This window comes from Channa argus, chromosome 1 (genome assembly GCF_033026475.1).
Source record: "Channa argus isolate prfri chromosome 1, Channa argus male v1.0, whole genome shotgun sequence".
NCBI classification, from domain to species: Eukaryota; Metazoa; Chordata; class Actinopteri; order Anabantiformes; family Channidae; genus Channa; species Channa argus.
In genome coordinates, this window is record NC_090197.1 from 11619609 (window position 1) to 11638973 (window position 19365).

General features: G+C 38.7%; 1 protein-coding gene across 2 annotated transcripts in view; it reads left to right on the plus strand.

Annotated features, from left to right (window-relative positions):
* The window catches only part of LOC137123464 (oxysterol-binding protein-related protein 10), a 59695-nt gene that overhangs the window by 3571 nt on the left and 36759 nt on the right, over positions 1-19365 (plus strand). Inside the window, exons 2-4 of one of the 2 annotated variants that reach the window (XM_067497201.1) lie at positions 5673-5848; positions 12481-12560; positions 15190-15258. In XM_067497201.1, the coding sequence (XP_067353302.1) occupies positions 5673-5848; positions 12481-12560; positions 15190-15258 (325 nt within the window). The remainder of the gene's footprint in view (positions 1-5672; positions 5849-12480; positions 12561-15189; positions 15259-19365) is intronic. The other variant, XM_067497211.1, reaches the window with a different exon arrangement.

Sequence of the window (19365 nt, forward strand, 5' to 3'; positions counted from 1 at the left end):
TGGAGCAGTGATAGAATGGATGTTTGAAACTTTATGTCTGTGGTTTTTACTTAAGTGGTCATGTTGATGCGACTGGTCATAGCAGTAACTATAATGTAAATAATCAACTCATAACCAAACCTTTGAGAAATTTGCATACAGTTTCATACAAAATCCAGCACATTTGCATTGGAAATGATTGGGACCAGTTCCTGTTTTGCAGACTTCATTTTGTGGAAGATGTTACACATGTTAAACTGTTTGTTTAAAGTCTGAACTGTTCACATTGTTCATCGTTCACATCGTTCACATTCACTGTTCACGATCACATTGGTCTGAGAGAAACTGACTTCAATGTGTGAAAAGATATGTTAGGTCTTTACTAGATGTGGACACAAATGTAAAAAAGAATCCAACTTGAAGTAAAAAAAGTCAGACAAAAAGGTTAGAACATAACTTTAGGTGAAAATCAACATCACTTGTAATACAAGACTTTTTCTAAAGGCTTTAGAAGTATAATTGAGGAATCTTCACTCTCAGTTATCTCAAGGGGTCGTGTTCAACATTTACAATCGGGTTTTTAAATATAGGAACGTTAAGATGGAGGGACTGCACTCGGGTGGAAGTCACCTCCCAGTGTTGATCGTGTCGCGGAGAACAGGAAGTGTATTTGGCAGAAGACCTGAGTGAAGCTAATTTTGCCATTGTGTGGGTGGCCATGTGTCAGTGTGAGGTCCCGTTGTCGTGTAGGTGTATTTATGTTCGTGAAAATGTGCTGGGTAGATATTTTTTATTTCTATACCCAACTTTTGTCTCACGTTTATCGTTTGATGAGCCAGCACAGTTAATTTTAGTTGATCTAGGACTGTATGTTTGGAGTGATGATGTTTCAGACTCTGGCTCAACTGCATCCTCTTTAATAAGCTGCTCATTTATTGCCAGGTTGAACTTTATTATAGTGCTGTGATGTTGTACTGACTCCAGATCTCAGCAAATGACTATTACTACATTGGTGTGACTATTGGCGTCAGAAATAAAGAGACCCATGTTAATATAAGCTTGAATTATGCTTTAATCATCCCACCTAATGTGTAGACACACTTGAGTTGCTGTGCATTAGAGCGCATCTACTCAGTGTTGCACTAGACATGTACTTGAGTCTATTTCAGGAATAATGTGTTGACTTTACTGTACATGTACGTTTTACAGCCTTTGGATGCAAATCATAGGGTTGCCGTGGTCCATTTTACACACATTCAGTTGCACATAATTTTGTTAACATCAAACATCTTTAACATGTTAAAGATGTTTGTGATTACAATAAAACGTCTCACTTCTTTTATTAAAAATGAAAAGGTTGCTTTGTCAGTGAAGCTTTATGCAAGATTCATCTCCTGGAGCTTTTGTGGCTACAACATGCTGTGCTGTGCAATACGGGAGTCATAGCATACTTTATTTATGCACATTTTGTTGGTAAAGCAGAGCATAGGCTTTTCGGTTGCGTGAAGCTGCTCAAAAATGGTTTCCAGGGTGACGATGGTGGCAAGCAAAAGAAGAAAAACAAGTTTACATCCTGATTTATGTTGAAATTGCTGTGGAAAATATGGCTTTCCACTTTTAATGCAGGGGATACTGCACTGTAGTCTTTTTGTTTTTTTTTGTTTTTTTTTACTTCTACTGAGAGGTATTAGAGGTATTACACCTTTTGCTCAGAGGTATTACACCTTTTGCACTTTGAATACTAACATTTATAGCTTTGTCTTAGGTATCACATATGTTGTGACAATTGCTACATTTAGATTCCAAATTTATCTCTTTTTAATGCCTCAGCTGGGTGGCTAATAGTGGTGTCAAGTGCACCATTGTTTCTTTTTGATCAAGGCTGTTAAATATAGTGAAATGTAGCTTGGGTTTGAGTCTGTGGCAGAAAAGAGGAAGACAACTTGTGTTAACTGGGGTTGCATCTTGTGTATTTAAAAAAAAATAATATTTCTTGTTAGTGTTTTGCTGCCTGTTTTCAGGGGAATTTCAGCTTGTCTTTGAGGTGGCTTACGATGGCCTTTGCTGTCAACTTACTGCCGTGATCAGACTTCTTTGATACTACCTGCGAAAGATTACAGGTCTTAAAGTGCACCCTTGCTTCTGAGAAATGGACACTTGACCAAAAATGTAGAGTTGGATAGGAATCAAGGGACAGATCAATGGCTTTGGGCTTGTCCCTTCAGGGGACGCCACAGCGGAACATGTTCCGCTCGTTTTTCCAGGCTAAAGACCGGCACCAAGGTATAGTAAGTCTAATTGGTTTGGGCAGGGTCTACAGGGTACTTAGTATCTACTCTGATAGCATGGTCCATGTTACATGGGAAATTAGTAGCTCATGAAAATAAACCATTATATTAAAATGCAGTCACTTTTGTGTGCTACAGTAGGTGGATGGCAGTTACTTGGTGGAATGGCTCCAGTTGCACTCTAAATGTATTTAGTCTAAACGTTTTGGGCACATTGGCTTGGGTAGGTTTTTGATTTTCCAGAATTTTGGAAGATTTCATGAGATTGTGGAGGCTAAACCGAAAATTACAGGCTTTATTATGGCCATTAATATATCTCTGATGGGATGGGAACAAGATAGCATTAAGGACTCTTTGTTTGTGTTTTTCATTTAGTTTTTGCTTATTTCTGCCCTCTAGCGGTTAAGAATTCTTTAGTACAGCTTTAAGCTTTTCCCAGGAAAACCTGTGATATTAAACTGTTGGCATATGAAACCCCTTTTACACTATAACAGTAAATGTTTTACTGCTGATCATGTCCATTGCCAGTGACTGTTGTAAGTTACTACTTTCCTACGTCCCTGATGTCAATAGTATGAATTGCCAAAAGAGCAGGTAGGAGATACAAATTCTGTTGGCAAGCTATTTCCTGTAGCATCAATGTTAATGCCAACAGGAAACGGTGGTGTTTCTGTTGATGCGTGAACATGTGCTTGACTCAGCTCTTTATTTTTTTTTCTCCAGTGCTATTAATTATACATTGATTTGTTAACTGTATTTAAAAGATCGTTGTTGTTAAAAATTTCATTTTAAGCTGTAAGCCAAGGATAGTTTTTCATGAAAAATTAGGGACAACACAGAATAGATTTAAAGGACCATGTTATTATATTTGGCTGTGATGTATATCTGCCTAGAGGCCTTATGAGTTTCTAATATATGTAGTTTTCTTTTCTTTTTGATGGTCAAGTGGGTTCATATTTTGTGAGATTTTAGGTTTGTTGTCAATAAAATATTCAGAATTTAATATGTTCACTCAATTAAGTTGTCATTATTTGTCCGTGATCCCCCGGGCCTGTTTTTAGATATTTAGCATTTCAGGAGGGATCAGTGATTCAGGTTTGGTAAAGCTGAGGAGTCATTAGCAAAATTACTAGAAATTCAAATTCACAGAAATGAATATTACTTTTACTATTCTGGACGTAAACCTGTTCAACAGGAGACATTTTTAAATTGGGTAACAAGTGCAATGACACTGCTGCCAGACTTTGTTGTTCCGTCACTGTTCTTCAGTCATGTCTCCAGAGAGGTGAAGGGTTCACCCTGAGCCCTTATAGGATGCAGCCTCACAGATTGTTTAATGCCAGCACTGCTCTGACAGGAGATGTGGCACGTAAAGTCCAGGGTTCGTTATTCATCACCATTCGCCACATTAAATGTCTGCATTATAGTATAGCTGCAAAGACACAAGTGCCTGGAAGGCTCAGCTTAAAAAGCCTCCGCTCCGATTGAACAGGCGATAAGGCTTCATTTACTGTACAGCCCGGTGTGATGAGAGAGAGGAAAAGAGAGGGCTGGAAAACAATGACGCATGCGATTGTTCCCTGGTTGGCTGAAGTCAACATAAATTCCCAGATCCTGATGGAAGGGAGGAAGACTGTGAGTGGGGATCAGTTTTCAGACAGCAGTCTTCACTGCATCCCGGGAACTCTGCAGGGTTCATGGGGAAAATGTGATGTAAGGACTTCTATGCACTTAGGTGCACTTGATTTCATTCTTTTTCTATCATACACAACAGACGTTTATTGTTTGTAGTGTTCCAACAGTTTGCTGATTCCTTGATAAGTAAATCAAAGAGTTACTATTTTAATAACCCTGCCAAAAATGCTGAGTATCTACTGACTGCAGCTGTGTGAGAATGTACTTCATGATTGTGTGAGAATTTAGTGCTTTTGTTCGTTTTACAAACTAAATACCCTGTTTTACCAGTTTATTAGGTACACCAAGCTGAAATAATGCCATCTCTCTTCATGAAAGTGTTTAGAGAAGTCAGAAGGTGTTTCTGTGTTGACCCTTGGACAGATAAAAATAAATGAAATACCTGACATCACATTTGACTGTTACAGATTTTACAGGGCATTTCTTAGAATTGTCTGACTTTTCGTAGACTTCAATGATTTATTAACAAACTGAGGAAATAATTGGCAGAACAATAATTAAAGGAATTGTTAGAGTTCCAGATGATGTATTCAAGTTCTAGTTCTCTTAAGAAAAGTCGTTTTTTAAGGTTTGTTTTTATTGATTTAATTTAAGAAATTATAAGACAAATAAACAGACAGTGAAATATAGGAGTTACAGTGTCTTACTATAAATTTACGTGGGTGTTTACCAACTGTTGCTGTTTAGACATCAATAAAAAACAACACCTGTCAGGTGCTGGTGTAGATGTGTGACATCTCACGATGTCTTTGATCATCACATACATCTATAATGTGTTGATAGCAAGAGGCGAAAGCTGCGTCTGTAAGCTGAAAGGCTCGATCAATCCTGGATGGAAAGAGAAGATTGATTGTTAAAATGGTAAATCTCAGGAAAAAGAGGCGGATATAGAGTTGTGCTGAACAAAAGAGATGGACAAAAACAACTGCTGTTACCTCAGTGCACTGCACACATGCATGGAGAGGTCAGCCAGAGCCAAGCAGTGCCACTCTGGCCTGCGTTGAACTGCAGAACCACAACAAAGTGATGAGCCGAGCAGACAGCCGGCTTTCTTGAATGTCATACAGAATCCCTTCCATCTACAGGAAATGAAAAGTGTCTGTCTCTCCGTGTTTGTGTGTGTGTGGTTTATGTCTGGCTGATTTTGAACCTCTTAGCCAGTGATGAGCAAGGCAGGGATTCAATTACACAGTAACTGAATGTGCTTCATTGATCACAAAGAGAAGAATATTGAGTTTAATTTCTACGCCTCAAGCTGTGGGTTCTGCTCAAAGATGACCACGCTTAACGCAGCTCGGACTCATTTGGAGTGGAACTTGCCGGCTTGATGTTGGCAAAGGCCTTAAGAGGGGTGTTTTTAACAAATCTTTTGTAAAGTGAGCTGTGGGAAATATCCCGTAGGATTTGTTGCATGAAATTTAGGTGAGAAGTTTAGGGGTGTTGTGTGTACTTTACAGCAGCTCTTATTGACCTCCTCTCACGCTCATTCATAGCCCCCTTCCTCGCTTTTCCCACTCTCCCAAATACTGAAATCTCTGTAAAAACAGGGAATATAAAAAAGCTTCACCAGTAAACAAGAAAATGAGCGCATAAAACGTAAAAGGTAACATAAAAAGTGATGACAACATAAACGATAATTCCTCCTATTTCCCTCTGGCTCATTACTTTCTTAACATCCACTCTGACTGTATCTGTGTTCCTTCCATGCAGGTATTTTGTGTTGGATCCGGAGTTGGCACAGCTGCAGTACTTTGTCAACGAGCAGGGGAAGAGCCAGAAGCCCCGTGGGTCGCTGCCATTAATCGGTGCCTCCGTGACTCCAAGCGATGAGGCTCCACACATGTTCATTGTAAACTCTGTCAATGGAGAGCTGTACAAACTCAAAGGTATGCCCTCCGGCTTGCCGTATATGGCAAAGTGCAAACACTGAATGGAGTCTGTGTTTTATGTTGGAATCACGTGTACGTGCTGGGGTGTTATGGATGAAGTTTTGCCAGCTAGTATTTGTGAGTACAACTGGTTATGGAGACACTTAGTAAAATGAAAGCTGCTATCTGTTACTCCTAAAGCTGCCATAGATAATATTTACAGTGTATATAACATGAGCAGTGGATCAGATGTGTTTAATGAAAGGGGCTGGTGATAGTCATGAACTAAAAACAAAAAATTATTTCCGATTCTGCAGCTCTTTCTCCTAGTTCTTATTAACTTTACTTTAAACTCTTAACAAGCAAAAAAAACTCATTTATACATTACTTTCCTAATTAGGCCTGAGCCTGAGTCTCTTTAAGACCCAGTGTCAGACAAAGAGGTTGTAGCTAGTAATTGTTCCGAAGACCTTTACTTTCTGTGATGTGTATCTGCTGAAGCGAGGGAGACTCCTTTTTACTGGTGCTCTATTTAAGCTGCTGGAATGTCCCCTTATGATCTTGAGGGGGGAGGATATCTTGGCCTATATTCACAGAATAACTCACTGATCCATGTGTGTTGAGTTAAGAGGAAACAATGATCCCACAGAGGAAAAGTTCTTCCATTTTAAAGTCAGTAAATTATCATGGAAGTCACTGAGGAAAGAAATACTGTGATGCAGCTCAACTAAACACACCTAAAGCCAGTTTCAACGCTTAGCTGATGCCCAAATAATAGTCTGCCCCAACAACAAACCAACACAGCCTTTTGCACCAATAGCAAGAGACAAAGTGGCTCACATGTGACAGTGATTAAGATTAGACAATACCCTGATGGAATCTAGGGTAAAAGGACTAACTTTACGAGTCAGGTGGGAGTCATTTTTTTCTGTTTTCCAGCTTAAGCTATGACCAGTGTATCTACTCACTGATAGTCTGTGTCCAAAGCTTTAAACATTTAACCTAATTTTTATCAAGTATAACTAGGTCTGTCAAGAAAGTTAAAGGTTATTACTCGGTATCTGTTTTATAATAGAGATATTTATGTGGCTTTTACAAAAACTAACAATATAACAGGAAGAACTCCCCCCTTCTTTTACTTTTATTATGTTTCTCCCCAGATATTATGTTATGTTTCTCCCCAGATGCTGAAAAATGTGATTTAATCAAATGGGGACATATCACACATGAAACATCATATTCAGACTAACATGTGTTTTTTTTTCTTGCCTCAAACCATAGGAGCACAGTGTTATTAGCTGAAGCGGAGGAATAGTATTAAGGGAATATTCATTAGATTTTACAGGGAGACTAGAGACACTTGTTTTTCGCTGCTGAGCAAAGGTGAAGAAGAGCGAGACTTAATCATGTCTGAATGCTCAGAGGGCAAATTAAGCTATTTATCATAAGACGTTTCAGTGAGACAGTCAGGTGACGAAAGGGTCAAGTTGTGTTCAGCAGAGTATTCAAACTGGCTGAATGAGAAGTCTGGCACTGTCTTTATTGTGCATTGAAGTAATTCAATAAATATATATTTTTATCACAGTTTTAAAGCAGAAGCATGTCCTCATGCCTGATTATAATAAACCCTGCAAAACATTACAATACCTGAATACAGATCTGCCAAAATATGGAATATTTGCAGCAGAAAACAATTTGTGTGACATCTTTGGCTGAAAATAAACAACTTTCATTGGGTGTTTATGGTCTGTGGCCAGAAACAAATCAGTTACTTTTTGATTTATAGGTTGCAGTAAGTGGATGAAACGTTTGCAATATTTTTTAGCCATCTGCAGTACTATACATAAAAGATACCAAGCGTGCTTCTGTATTTAGTGGTTTAATAGTTTCACTTTTTAAATCCCCCTTTTTTTTCCAGTTTCTTGCAGAAATGGAGAGGAGGGATAAGAGGGTTGATATCGCTTATATTTGTAAGCCAAATATGGAGTAGAAGACGTGAAGCTATTAGCTTTCTTTATTCTAAAGACTTGAAGCAGTGTATAATGGTAATAAAATTAATAAAACAAATTAACATGTTATGTATTCTTTATTAATTATTCGTTATTAATGTGTGCAAAAAGTGAAATGTAAGTTTCGGTTTTTAGATTTTAGTCCTTTTCTTTCAATGTGGTAGAGTTTTACCAATATACATTTATTTCATTTAATGACAAAATAAATATTACTTATTGCCTTTTTTGTGTTTCATATTTCATAGTGTTTTTAGTGGGCTGCCATTCAAGACCCCAAATCTGTTAGAAGGAAACGGGGCATTACCTTTTTAAATGCCTCAATATGATATTGAAGGTGCCTTTGCTGTACTGCATAAAACAGTTAAAATGACCTGCATAGTGAGATGCAGCGGCCTGTGAATAAAAGGCGAATTAACCGGAAGTTAAAACCTCAAATGACAACGCATTTTCTCTTTGAAGATAAACGATGAATAATCCCAAAACTTAACTGAACCGTTTTGATAAGAAAACCTCTCATGTCTGTGTTCGCCTCTCCTGTTTATTGAAATATAAGTTGTAAGTGCCCCACTCACGATATCTCCCAGCACTTTATTGAAATCTAATTGCTGGTCCGTGCATTAATCCTCAGACTTGTCATTATCCTAGCCAGTAACGTCTTTTACAATGCCATAATTAAAAAGCGTGTAATTAGACGATAATGGTGGTGCTATGATTGACTGGGCAGGGAGTTTATCTCTCTCTCACTTCGCATATTGACATTCAAATAACACACAGGGACCCATAACAACATTCTACTATTGCTCATTTTAAATGGACAGATTTTCCCACGCAAACCTCATGCGTTCATCAAATGAATGAACTGTCAGCATGTCACATCCAGGTCTCTTGCGCCAAAAAAAATAACCAGTTGAATTTTATTCATCAGTATCATGAAATTCCCCCCGAATGAAAACAGCACATCCTGCTCTTACTTTTACTCTTACTAAGCTGTGTGTATGTGGCTTGTGTTGGCATATGAACAGGTGCATATTAGCATAGCCACACTTACAGACAGCTTATTATCTTCAACCACACTTGGGCTTTTGTGCGTCACAGGAAAATATGAGAGTTAAGCGTTTATGTTCTCTCTCTCTCTCTGGGTAAGTGTGTTTTTTTTTTTTTGAGTGAGTGATTTCTGTGACAACGGGAGAGATATAGGACGGTTGTTACTTTCGCAGAAAGACAGCTCAGTACAGGTGTTTTTGTATGAATACGCTGTTCTGACCCAGACAGGCGAGCAGCCCCTCCCAGTGGGAGAGCGCGTCTCAAATGCTGCACTTGTCAAGAGTTTCTGTCTCACTTCTTCAGAGTTGGCTCTTCACTTAAAAAGGCCTTTTGTAGGCGTTGAGGCAGATGTTAGCGGTGTGAGTGACTGACAAGTGCAAATTGAATTCTCTATAACCTGAAACAGCCTACCTCAGTGTGTCCCCCCCCCCCCCCCCCACCAAAAGGAAAAAAACATTTAACATTTCATAGAAAACTTCTCTGAAGATTTTTAAGTTCCCTTTCTGTGATAATGCATTTTCATGTAAATCAAGTTGATTTTATACGTCCTTGTTATTTAGTCACTTAGAGGAAGAAAGCTCGATTCATTTTCTTTGGATTAAAATCAGGGGAAAAGGTCCTGAAGAACACGCTTGACAACCCGTGAGGAATTTAATTTAAGCTTCTTTTTTTAACAAACTGAGTGTAAATTTCAGTCAGCGTGCTGCCGAAGAACCAGGATGTATGACATGAGAGGTCAGCACATTCTTAAAGATAATGTGGCACACAATTGGGCAGTCTTTCCTCATGGTGTTCTATGGGTTAGAACGAGAAATTAGGAGAGGGTAGATTTTAAAAAGAGTGCTTAAGTTTATCACTTGATTGGTAATGTGAGGTGACAGTGGGCTGACAACTCAGCTTTTAATTCACCAGGAACCCTTGGTCTGATGTTTCTTTTATATTATCATGGTCGCAGTGGGTTCCCAGTTGTGAGATAAACGGATGTTTTTAAAAGGGACTCAAACATGCAGCAGGTTATATCTAAATAAAGTCCAATAATTTTGACAAAACTGAAGCAGCACTTAAGTCATTATTTGTATAAATAAGTGCTAGATTGACACCCCAGAAGCCTCGATGGTCTATCATGCAGCATTCAGAGTTTGGGGTGTCCCACTCCTGTTTGTGTGTTCTGCAGAAAGCACTGCCATAAGCTGTCAACACAGACCTGATCCCATAAAACATTTTACTGTAACTGACCCACCTGTTCTCTCTCCTGTGCAAAAATTAATTCTGAAGTTCGGTCAAAGTTAATGTAATGCTGAATGTCATCTGTATAGTGTGAAGTTAGCTGTATGTTTCCAGAGACAGTGTTTTATAGCTCATCTGCAATGGAGGAATAGTAGAGACTCATCACTTTTTTCTTCAGTAGTTGTTCAGTATGAAAGTGATTCTATGCTAGAATTGTCTGCATATTTGTAAATAGGAATTAACTGTGAATTTGGTGCTGGTGTGACGAGTGATGTTTAAAGAAATCATCCTTATAGGAGCAAAATGATGAATCGGACATCTGCACGGAACAATAATTTTAACATGCAACAATACTTTTTTTTTTTTACTGAATTTTACACTTGACTTAGAAGAATAAAGACTATGCACATGAAGTATTGGAAACTGACATTAGTTTGGCATTTAAACTAAACTACTCCCCAGGCCCTGTGTAATAGTGGGTTGTTTTTAAGGAGGTACCAGAGCCATGTAATACTACCTGTAATCACACTTGGTTACAAAATCAAGCGCGCCCTTAAGCAAGGCTGTGCAGGTGAACAGATTACCTGCCCTTTGATGACTGAGAGTGATCTTTGCTTTTGTGTGTTTTAGGTTGTTTTTATCTTTAAGATACTGAAATCTGCAGGTGAGAGTTGTGCTTATTTTGTTTTTTCAGTAGAACATCCCAAATGTAGAACGTAGCAAAGACTCACCAGGTGCGGTGATATAAATAGTCACCGAAAATCAGTGCAGTGTGTATTTGTATTGTGCCTCTTTTATGCTGCTGGTACTTCATTTGGATTTGACCTATTCAGCCTGACCTCCGTGTTATCAGACACAAAGACATTGTTGTCTCATAATTAGTGTGTGAAATGGGATCAGAAGGATATTATTTTCCAGTCTGACCTGTAGGGGGGTCAGTACAAGCAGACTGTCAGCGTCTCAGGGCCGCAACATGCTGTGTTAGTCAGCTTGTCTTTGGACTGTCGCTGTGCCAAGGGGAAAACCACAAGCATGCAGAGAGTATCAAGCCGCTTCCTGTGCCGCTCATAAATTGTCCTGATTAACTGCTACTGCTTCTTGAATTCTAAAAGTTCACTTTAGCAGTGAGGAGAAAATGAAGAGTCTCAGATGCGATACCAGCCCTCAGGTCATCATTCAGAAGGTAAGGATCAAATGGCCCGGTCGATTATCGGCAGGTTAAATAATGGCTTGGCAGTAAATACAATCACTGGCTACCAGCAGCTTATGCTTCGTATATACTACCCTGATCCTCTTTGTCCACATTTTACCCATCTCCTTTAAAACACCCGATCATAAACACCCGATTTGCAATTTATTTATTTATTTTTTTGATGGTCTAAACAAATATTCTAACAATTTAATTGCTGATCTTCACAGGGGCTGTTGGCAGCAGTTTTTAGACAGGCGGAGCCTAGCTGTTTCTCCTATTCCATCTTTATATTTTTAACGTGCAGCTTTATGAGTGTCTGTTGATGAATGAAGTCACAAATTTAGGTTTTACTTATGTTTAATTAAATGACACGAAAAGCTTTTGTTAGAGGCTGTAGGGAGGGTTTCACCTCCCCTTTAGAAAACAGAAACAGAGAAAAGTAATGGAACTAATACTTGAAACCACATGTCAAACCTCATGCAGACACCTCCTGTCCTATATGTTATATATGTATTTTTGGGTTTGTGTGCTAGAGTTTCAGCCTCACTGTGGCACTTTACCGCTTTTAGCCAACCACATTTGGGTCAAAACTCATTTACAGTAGCAGTGTTAGTCCGAACAGGTTTATTGTGATACTGGAATTTAAATATTCATAATAGGGTTTTAATAGATACAATAGACAATACGTTTATAGCTAGAAATACCCTATTTTGCTCAAACCGGGGATTTAGAAATATTGTGCTTGTGAGTCTTTACCCTCTTACTCAGCTCAGTTTGTACCAGACGCCAGAAGGAAGCTAAACATGTGATAACCTAAATATGATCATAAACTATCTTTAAACTATTTTTGTGCCACTTGACACATTTATGAACTTAGGTCTATGTAACAATTCATCAAAACCTGCTCCACACTGTCGTTAATAGGATTCTCTTATTAACTTGATTATTTTGTTGGCTTGAAGCTATTCAGCATTTTCTCTTTTAGTAATCACATACTGTCTAAACAAACATTTTAGTTTTAAAGGTTGGTGACACTTTAAAGCAGACAAATATGTAACTGTGTATTGTGCTCGCTGAACCTGTTTATGTTTTATTGTGATTCTCAGTGTCCGTTGCATATAAAACAAATTATGGCTTGTAATTGTATTAATGTATTTTTGGTCTGTGTGTCTCTGCAGCATCTGATGCCAAGGAGCAGCAGTTTTGGATCAGTCAGCTTCAGGCCTGTTCCAGACGCCACTCTGACAGCAGTGCCAAGGTGAAGCAAACACACACACATTCAGACACAGTAACCCTGCTGTAAACATGACCCTGGTTCAGCTTCTTGGCATGTGTTGTTCTGGGAAAGAAGTGAGCAGAAGCTTTGACATTTCCCTTGGAAATTCCTGTCCCATGTGTGTCCTGTCCCACAAGCGACTTTGCCAGTCTCTCCTTTCAGTAAACTCAGCTTAGTTTATCAGTTTTGCCAGTTTGCCAACATCTACAGTCCTGAAAAGCCTCAGCCTGCTCACTCTCTCTCTGTTCTGTTTGTAGTCCATAGCTTTAAGCAAGTGCATCTGAGTTTTTTTTAATGGCATTCTTCATTGTAAATGGCATCATCTCCGATGATTTTTATTTTTTTTTAACTTTCACTCTGAATACTTAGAGATGGGGAAATATGTTCTTTGATAACTGCAGCTTTCTTTCCACACTTTTCTTCTCCTATCATTGTTATTTTTTTTTGGCCCTCTATAAATACTCAATTCAGTCTTTTAAATATACAGTAGCAAAAAATCACAACTAAAATCATTCCAAGCAACTTTACAGAGTAAAGTCATGACCTTATAGAGTTATGGAGACAACCCAACAAGTCCCCCTCGGTCAAGCACTGGGCCGAAGTGGAGAGAAAACATTTCTTTTAACAGAAACCTCCCACAGAAACAGGTGGGCGGCCGTCTGCCGGTCTGGATTTATTGGATTTACAAGTAGCTGGTGCAGTATGATTCTGTCTCCTATAGTAGTTGCAAAATTATTTTATATCACTCCAATGATCTTTCCTGGTATTTATCTCCTCCTGTCTTCCTCCTGTTTTGTTGAAAATTGCCTGTTTTTTGTTTTTTCTATAAAGCTGCAGTAGCGAAAACAGGCAGGACTTTTGTGTCTTAAATTTTAATATCAGGGGATGGATATAAAACGTACTTTGTGGTTTAAGGGAGAATATGCAAACCTTAATTACTGTGAAACAAATTAAGGCCTATGGTAAAAGCATTTTCAAATGCTTTAACATGAAAGCAAACATACTGAGCCAACATCATCTGTAAGATTTGGGTTTCCACACGCCACATGTACAGTTTCGTCATCTTCCTTCATGTGTTCTTTAGAGGTTTCCTTTATTTTTTGACTCCACTTCAATTTGTTCCCTGAAACAAAAAGGGAATGAGCAAATCCCCAGTCAGAGACCTTTAATAAATGTAATCCAAATAAGTCATGTCTTCACAGACAACATCTAATGATTCCAAATTAAATGTGTGCACCCTGTGCCGAAAAGCAACAAGTCAATAAAGGAAAGTTACAAAAAGCAAATCAAAAGAATGTGTTTAAAAGGTTAAAAAAATAGTAAATTAAATGTAAAGTTGTAAGGATCTGAAAGCGACGTACTGTACTTTGCAAACACTATGCTGCTTCTACAAAAAGAGAAGAGCTGTGCTTTTACGTATATGAAAATTCACTTTCTTGTTTGATTTATTGCTTTGAGACCTAAATGCCTTGATGTCGCAGTCTTCTTTACATCTCTGTGGGCTCATTTCTGAATGATTAGTGTGTTGGGTGCAGTAGGAACTGCCCTTATCCCCAACCAGCCACTAGCAGTCTCTTATTTTATAAGGTTCTTACGGATTGATATTAGGGTATATGAATTTTTGTTTTGCATTTAGTGTGGGCTTCGAGGAATTATTTGGTGTATGTGTGGTAACTGCAGGCTTTGTGCCTTATCGTCTGATCCAGTAGAGAATGAGGCTTGTTATAGAGCTCCTCTGGAGCATCACTGCAGGCTGTGAAAGTGCAGAAATCAACTGTGCATGAAGGAAAGAAATAATCCAAACTTCTTTATTACTTTTGCAAACTTTTGCTATTAAAATTGACCTTGTACTTTGAAGGCAGATATTGTTGTTGGCCTTTTTACGTATTTTCCGTGTTTTATTTTTAAAAATATAGATGACCTTGTAGATATTTTTTACTGTAACAGTAAAAAGTGCCTTTGTTTGATCCAAAAAGCCAAATGAAAGGCAAAAACTAAATACTTTTTACAGACACTGTTTATTTTCTTTGATTACATGCATGGGCCTATTTATATCATGAGTAATATAAAAATCTGCATTCAAGACAAAATAAAAAGAAATGCCTTTAGTCTTTTAGCAAAGGTTTTTATCCAAATCCACTTACAAATTTTACACTTTGCCTTACACTACTACTCATTCACACTTACAATCACAGTCTCATACCGATGGGGGAGCTGCTATTTAGAAACTTTACATGTGACAGGAGGAGCCAGGAATCGAACCAACGACTGTGGGATCTATCACAGTCAGTCATCTCCTGTTGCAAAAATGTTTCAGTTACACAAGAGGCAAATGCAAAACTGGACGGTTAACAGTTATCTTACAGGAAATCTGTGAAAAAAGAACAAAAGCTAACGTCCTCTTTCAGACAACAAAAATAGGAAGTTAGGTTTTAGTGTGTGTTTCAAAGAACAGCCCATATGTATTGATTCAAACCTTGTCCCAGGCCAAAACTTATTCCTTTACTCATAAAACCAACCACTGCTTTCCTTCTTGCCTTACCTAGAAGCATCTGCTTTTGTTATCCAGCTCCTTTAAGTTTCATTAGTCTTTATGTCTGCTTGGTTTCAGGTGAGGAAGCTGAAGGGCTCAGATGAGCACCTGAGTGTGGAAAGAGCAGGAGGCGGCCAGGAGGTGCTGGTGAGTCACCACAAGCACAACCAAACACACCCGTGACTACCTGCGTTGCTAAACTTGTTTCACCTTCAAACAATAGAAATGAAAATGAAAGCATGTGTGTGACCGTGGGTGTGCTGACCAATGCAGATTGTCTTTTCTTGCATTGGCCTCTTTTCACAACAACAATCTTTCACGTCTTTTTAAACAATTAAATGCCACAGACTCATTATGCTGTCTCAATGCCGACTCACTTATCAAACATGTAGCTCTATACCCCTTTAAACTTCTGCACAGCTGGAGCGAGGGAAAAATGCAATTACGCTTATGCTCTGCTGTGATGAGGAACGCAATCAAAGCATGAGAGAGAGTTGGATAAGCAAGGAAACGTAGTAGGGGGAAGAAGAAGATCTATTCCTCCTGCCCTGCAGAGCTGAGCAGGCGTTTTGTTCCCGTTCGGTGATTGTGGGGCATTTCCACGGCAGCAGCTGTTATTACTGCACCCACTGCTGTGGTCTAATCCTTCCCTGAGCTGCACTGTCTGCCTCTCCGATCATTATCGCAGCTACTCTGGTGTCGCAGCTGCCAGCCGTGGAGTCTCAGCTAGATCTCTGATAACAGGTTGCTTTGGCAGAAAAGGTGTACCAAGATTTATTACAGAAACAGGTCAGGAGTTCATGTTTGTGTCTTTATTTGAAACTGAAAGAACAGGGGCTACGCATTTATACTCTTTGACAGAAAGCCAGCCAATACACGTTTCAACCTTTATTTCGCGTGATGGGGGTTGTTTTTAAGTTAATGAACTAATGAGCTTAAGCATGTTGGTACTAGTTATCTAGGAACCCTGATGCAATCTGCACGTATGACACGTTGCATTCACGTGTGTTCGTCCTTATTCAGAAATACTAACTAAATACAGATTCTGGGTATAAATACCAGTTTAAATGTTATTGGGCTTACCATTAGTTACACAGCCTCCTTTTTTAAAAAACAAAAAACAGTAATATATGATGCAAAATGGCCCAAGTCACATGTGAAGAAAAGATTAGAGTCAGGAAAAGTAAAAAACATGAAGGGAATTGTCAGGTTGAAAGAGGTTTATTGGTAGTGCATCAGAATGAGGAGCAAGAGCTGCAGAGTACAGCTGCAGGTTATCAAGTAGATTAGCAGACTGATAAATGAACACACACACACACACAAACACACCCACACACCAAACCCCACTTCCTGACAGGAGGGGCACAGACACTAACTGTGGCCTTTGAGTTGTTTACTTTGTGCTACAATAAAAGTGTGTCCAGCACAGCTGTTTCTTACTGCTGTGTTTGTATTTCCTAGGCTTTAAACTCAGCTTTGCTACAGTAGTTGCTTTATTTGTTTAAGGTTGAAAAATGAACACTACTTGACTTTATGAAAAGACAAAAAGTCATACCGAGTTCTAAACCTTACATTTTGTAGATTTATTCTAAATGTATCTGTAAAAAGCTATTTTACAACTATTTTTAAACCAAGGTTATTATCAAGTTGCTGGTTGTGTGTAATTACTTTTGATCCCTGTGGTGTAGTGACAGGTCAGCAGCTGACCATTGTACATCTACCCACGCTGCCTTGCATGGGGCTGAGTCCACCCACAGTCGAGTGACAGCGGAGAACCTGTGTAGGAGCAAGCATCAGGACTTTTAACCCCAGAGCTCAGTCTGTTAGGTGCATGCAGAGCCTGCGTCTTTTGTCATACTAAAATACCAAAGTTGTTGTAATGGCTCCCAAGTTGCCATAGGGCTCAAATTTATGTAACAGTTTAAAGTGTTTTTGATTTTAATAATAGATTTTACAGGCATCATTGGTCTGAAGGTGGAAAAACAGTGAAACATAAGTATTCAAATATTTACCTGCTGTTTTGTCCCACTTGGTTTAACAATTAGTTTTTTTATGTTTCAGTTTTAAGCAGAAAGCACTTCCACTTATTTTAAACAGTGCAAATGATCAAATTGATATAGAATGTAAACTTATGCTTTTTTCTTGTTAAAAAGTGGACATTTGCTCTTTGTCTTGTTTATTCCCAAAAGAGCTGATATTTCTGACAGATACTGTATTTATTTGTCAAAATCAGGGACTGTATTGTTTGTTGCTCACACTTGTACCTTTACTGCATCTGTGTCCTCCATTCCGCTGTCGTTGCCCCTTAATTCCTTACCCTCCTTGACTTCTCTTGGCTGGACAGATACTTGCCATTCCAGTTTTTTTGGAATCCTGGGGGCTATGTGCCAGTTTGGAAGAATGAAACATCAGCGTATTTACCTGTTCACACTTGTTCCTTTTCTGCTTACTCGCAGCTTTTGGTTTAGCTTAGTACACACAAGTACACAGTACACACAAGCTGATTATTTTGTGTTAATTATTAACACAAGAACCCACCTGCTGTTTGAATCAATTTAACGAGTCCTCAGCCATATTAATAGGGTTTTTAAAAAAAAAAAAAAGTGCTGTTCGAGTATAACGTTTTATCATATATCCAAGGGAGCAGAATACCAAGCATTCATCCTCTAATCATGTACGTTATGAAGTCACCCTAGTTATACATTTGATCTTTAGTTTTAGCACAAGCAGCCTCACTCTGACAATACAAATGCTACGTTGTTGTTTCTGTTTTGCTTTTGAGTGGGGCCTGGCAGTGGAAGTTGTTTATTTCCTCTGGTTAGGAGACCAGACCTTTGTGCTCTTCTGAGAGATAAATCTTTGGTACCGTGTCTCTCTGTGCACTGGTGGAAACCAATGGAGAGAAAAGTAAGAGAAAGGTCAGCGAACTAGAGTCGCGGTGGAGGAAGAAAGCATCAAAATTAAAGATGTAATTTGATCTTAGCTTTGGCGCACAGAAAAACAAAACAACAGAAGTGGTCACTACCTTTTTAATAAAACTGAGTCAGACTTTACTTTTCCATTCACAAACCCACTGAAGGCTCATATTGTACCGACCGTGTGTTTTAGCAACAAGGAAGTGCCTCTGTCATTTGTCTTTTAACTTATAGTCTACAGGAGGTGTGAAGGTGCAACAGCAAAGTTGTAAAGTTGTACTTTAAAGAAACAACAAAGCAAAAATCAGTTTACTGATATCTTGCGGTAAATGGAAACATCTTTTTATTTTGTTGATAATTCATATATAGGACTCCCAAACTGGAAAAAAAAATCTTGACTGCAGTTTAAGTTGCTGTGGAAACAACCATTGCCGGAGGCATTCTGTTTTTATGCTGTCTGTCCCCAGGAATATCTCGAAGAATCAATCAAATTTCACTTGGGCATAAGGACCTAGTGTCCATCCATTGTTGTAAACTCAGTATCTCAGGAATGGTCTGAGGGAATTTCTTCAAATTTGCTGCAAGCACACGCTCATGGATGAACCAACTGCATTTTTTTGGTCGGATGACAAATGTTAAGGTCGCTGTGGCCCATTGTCCTTTTCAATCTTGTTAACGTGATATCACAGGCATCTAAGGATTTTCTTTAAATTTGGCAGAAGTATCCACCAGGACACAGTAATGAACTGATGAGATTTTGGTGGTCAGGAGTTCGAAGCTCAAAGTTGGTGAACTCCTCTCTTCCCATTTTTGTCTGTGCTTTATGTCAGAAATTCCTTGGGGAATTAAATTACCTCTGGCACAAATGTCCACTTGGATTTGAATATAAATCTGGACAGACATGCATGTAAACCATAGCATTTTCAAACAAAAGTAAACGGGCACATACTGAGACACAAGCCCAGAAGCCCAGTTGACCTGTTGGCTAATGTAATGATGCTTGTATACAAATTAAAAGTGTACCAAATGTGTGTGTGTGTGTGTGTGTGAGAGAGAGAGAGAGAGTGTCAGTGGGGGAATGAGAAGCAATTGTAAAGTGCTTTTGGTAAATAAGATGGAAAAGCCATGTATAAGTGCAGATCATTTACCTCTTCTTGCTTCAGATGAATGGATGTGGTCTTGTGTGGCTGGGAATCCTACGTCACATAAAGTTGTGAACATCACTGCAGCTGTCTTTACCAGTAGCTTGCAAGTCAAACAGCACTTTAAACAACAGGTTTTATTTCTGTTTGTTTACTGTAAGTCTAATATTGAACCTTCCTTGTGTAAAAAGCCCCTG